This window comes from Salvelinus namaycush, unplaced genomic scaffold (genome assembly GCF_016432855.1).
Source record: "Salvelinus namaycush isolate Seneca unplaced genomic scaffold, SaNama_1.0 Scaffold284, whole genome shotgun sequence".
NCBI classification, from domain to species: Eukaryota; Metazoa; Chordata; class Actinopteri; order Salmoniformes; family Salmonidae; genus Salvelinus; species Salvelinus namaycush.
Window position 1 is genome coordinate 238,711 of NW_024059719.1, and position 2,443 is coordinate 241,153.

Below are 2,443 nucleotides of genomic sequence, written 5' to 3' on the forward strand. Positions count from 1 at the left end.
TTATACTTTGAGGATACACGATTTTCTACCGCTCACTTTCCACCTGGAGTAATGATCTTGTTCAGTTCACAAGGTTCAAACCAACGGCTTAGTCCGAGAGCCCATGTGGTCATCTGAAGAAATGTATCGTCACTGTTTTCTCTTGACGTCAACAATCAGTCCTCATCTAGGACAATCATCCTGGGGCTGATGCAGGTCCTGCGTGGCTCAGTTGGTAGAACATGGTGCTTGTAATGTCAGGAGCCACCCAGAAGAAAATGTATCTACGCACTACTGTAAGTCACTTTGGAATAAAAGTGCCTGCTAAATGTAATATATGATGCAGGTCTAAAGAGAGTTGAGATTGTACTTCAGTGTTTCTGCTCTGACTGATCCCATCGACTCCACCAGTGGTAGGGAACAGAGGTGTAGATTTCACACTGCGGGGGTCTGACACATGTCAACCATTCCCACAGAAATGAGCTTAGATGTGCAACGGTCAGGTTAGGATGAAATTGGATCCTTATTAATAACTATAGTCTTATAGTATTACACTGATTTGAATGAAAAGGCAACATTAAAGAGGGTGAATATATCCAAGTATTTCCCTAACTTTTTTCCGTTAATCCTACCTAATTAATTTAACATATTCTTGTGATCAAACTAATGATAGTTTGGTGACAGTTTGAACCAATATAGACTATCTATAGGGGACTATCCAAATAACGTGGGACCAAAACCCAGCCTTTAGCCATGAGGGGTTCGGCCACAAGTCGCAGCCCCCAGTTATGAAATGCTCATTTTCTCAATGACAGATTTACCTGAAATAAGAACCCAGACCTAGCTCTAAAATAGTTTGTGTCTGGAAGTTGAAAGGCCACTTAAAGGGACTCCATGAACGCCTAGTTTAGTTATTGTTCTCTGGGAGGATTTCAACCAATAAGACCCTTGACCCTTAGCATCCACACCATACCACTCTCCTGTCAGTCATACAGTAGCTCTGCCCCTCCAGTGGCACTCACCATTTTCCTCTGCTTGCTGAGGCAGAAAGTACAGATGTGTTTGGGCTGGTTCTCTGAGCCCCGGCCGGGCGAGGGGCTGAGACTGTGGAGGGTGTGGTGGTGGAATGGGGGTGTGGAGGTGTGGCACGGCTGCCCATCCCCACACGCCTCGCCCACCAGCAGCACATTACCCAGGTGGGAGATGTAGCTGGACGCCAGCCGCAGAGTCTCGATCTTGGACAGCTTCCTGTCGGCTGGCTCGGTGGGGATGAGGGTCCTCAGGGCAGTGAAGGCCGTGTTCACGCTGTTGGTGCGGTCCCTCTCTCGAGCGTTTGCCACGTTCCGCTGCCGCACCTCCACCACCGGGGCCCCTGCCACCATCGGGGGCCCCGCCAGCCTCCCGGCAACTCCGCAGAACTTCCTCTTCCTGCTTCCCACCTTGAACTGAAACCCGTTGGAGCCGCCATTGAGACGAAAGGAGGACTTCTGGGAGTCGGAGCCCGAGCTCTCGCTGCCGCCGTTCTCCTCCTCCTCGTCCTCTGACATCATGCTTATGTCGGAGAAAAGGAAGCGGCTTGGGGGATCCGTACGCACCATTGTAAAAGACATCAGTCCAGATCTACAAGACAGGTGGGAGACTCCTCTCTCATATAGAGACCTGTAGAAAGACCAGATCCCCCCCAGTACTGTAGATCCTCTACTTAATCCTTAGACATGAGGACAAAAGAGATCAAGACACTCAGATTAAATCACTTTGATATCTCTCTCTCTTTCTCTGCTTCTCTCACCTCTCTCTCTCTCTCTCTCTCTCTCTCTCTCTCTCTCTCTCTCTCTCTCTCTCTCTCTCTCTCTCTCTCTCTCTCCCCTTCTCTCTTCCTCTTTCTCTCTCTGTCTCACTCTCTCTCTTTCTCTGTCTGTCTGTCTGTCTCTCTCTCTCTCTCTCTCTCTCTCTCTCAAGGTGGACCCCTCCTTCACTCCTGGCTGGCTGTTATATTGTGAGCGTCTCCCTCTGCCTCTACACAGATACACGTGTGATTTCTGTCTGAGTGTCTCCGTATGGCTGTCCTTTATAGGCGGTGGGAGGGCCTGCTGCTCTGCTCTGCTCCCCCCTCTGCTCTATGTAGGCGGTGGGAGGGCCTGCTGCTCTGCTCTATAGAAATCTCAGAGATAGAGTTAGACTCCCTCAGTGTCTGGGCTGGACTGGGAAGATGAAAACAAATACATGTGATAGAGAGTCACTGAACGCCGGATGGCAAGGTCCACTACTTTATGGTCTCTCTCTCTCTCTCTCTCTCTCTCTCTCTCTCTCTCTCTCTCTCAGGGGCTTTATTGGCATGGGAAAAATATGTTTACATTGCCAAAGCAAGGGAAATAAATAATAAACAAAAGTGAAATAAACAATAAAAAATTAACAGTAAACATCACACTCACAAAAGTTCCAAAAGAATAAAGACATTTCAAAT

The 2,443-nt window shown here is 48.5% G+C and overlaps 1 protein-coding gene across 1 annotated transcript; it reads right to left on the bottom strand.

Annotated features, from left to right (window-relative positions):
* Window positions 1-962: 962 nt before the first annotated feature.
* On the bottom strand, window positions 963-1,589 carry LOC120039603 (basic helix-loop-helix transcription factor scleraxis-like). Its single transcript, XM_038985026.1, has one exon. It carries the CDS (start codon window positions 1,587-1,589, stop codon window positions 963-965), a length of 627 nt encoding a protein of 208 aa, XP_038840954.1.
* Window positions 1,590-2,443: the final 854 nt, after the last annotated feature.

What these genes read in the sequence shown, in the direction of transcription:
- LOC120039603 (XM_038985026.1), bottom strand. Translation starts at nt 1,589, where the DNA reads ATGTCTTTTACAATGGTGCGTACGGATCCCCCAAGCCGCTTCCTTTTC.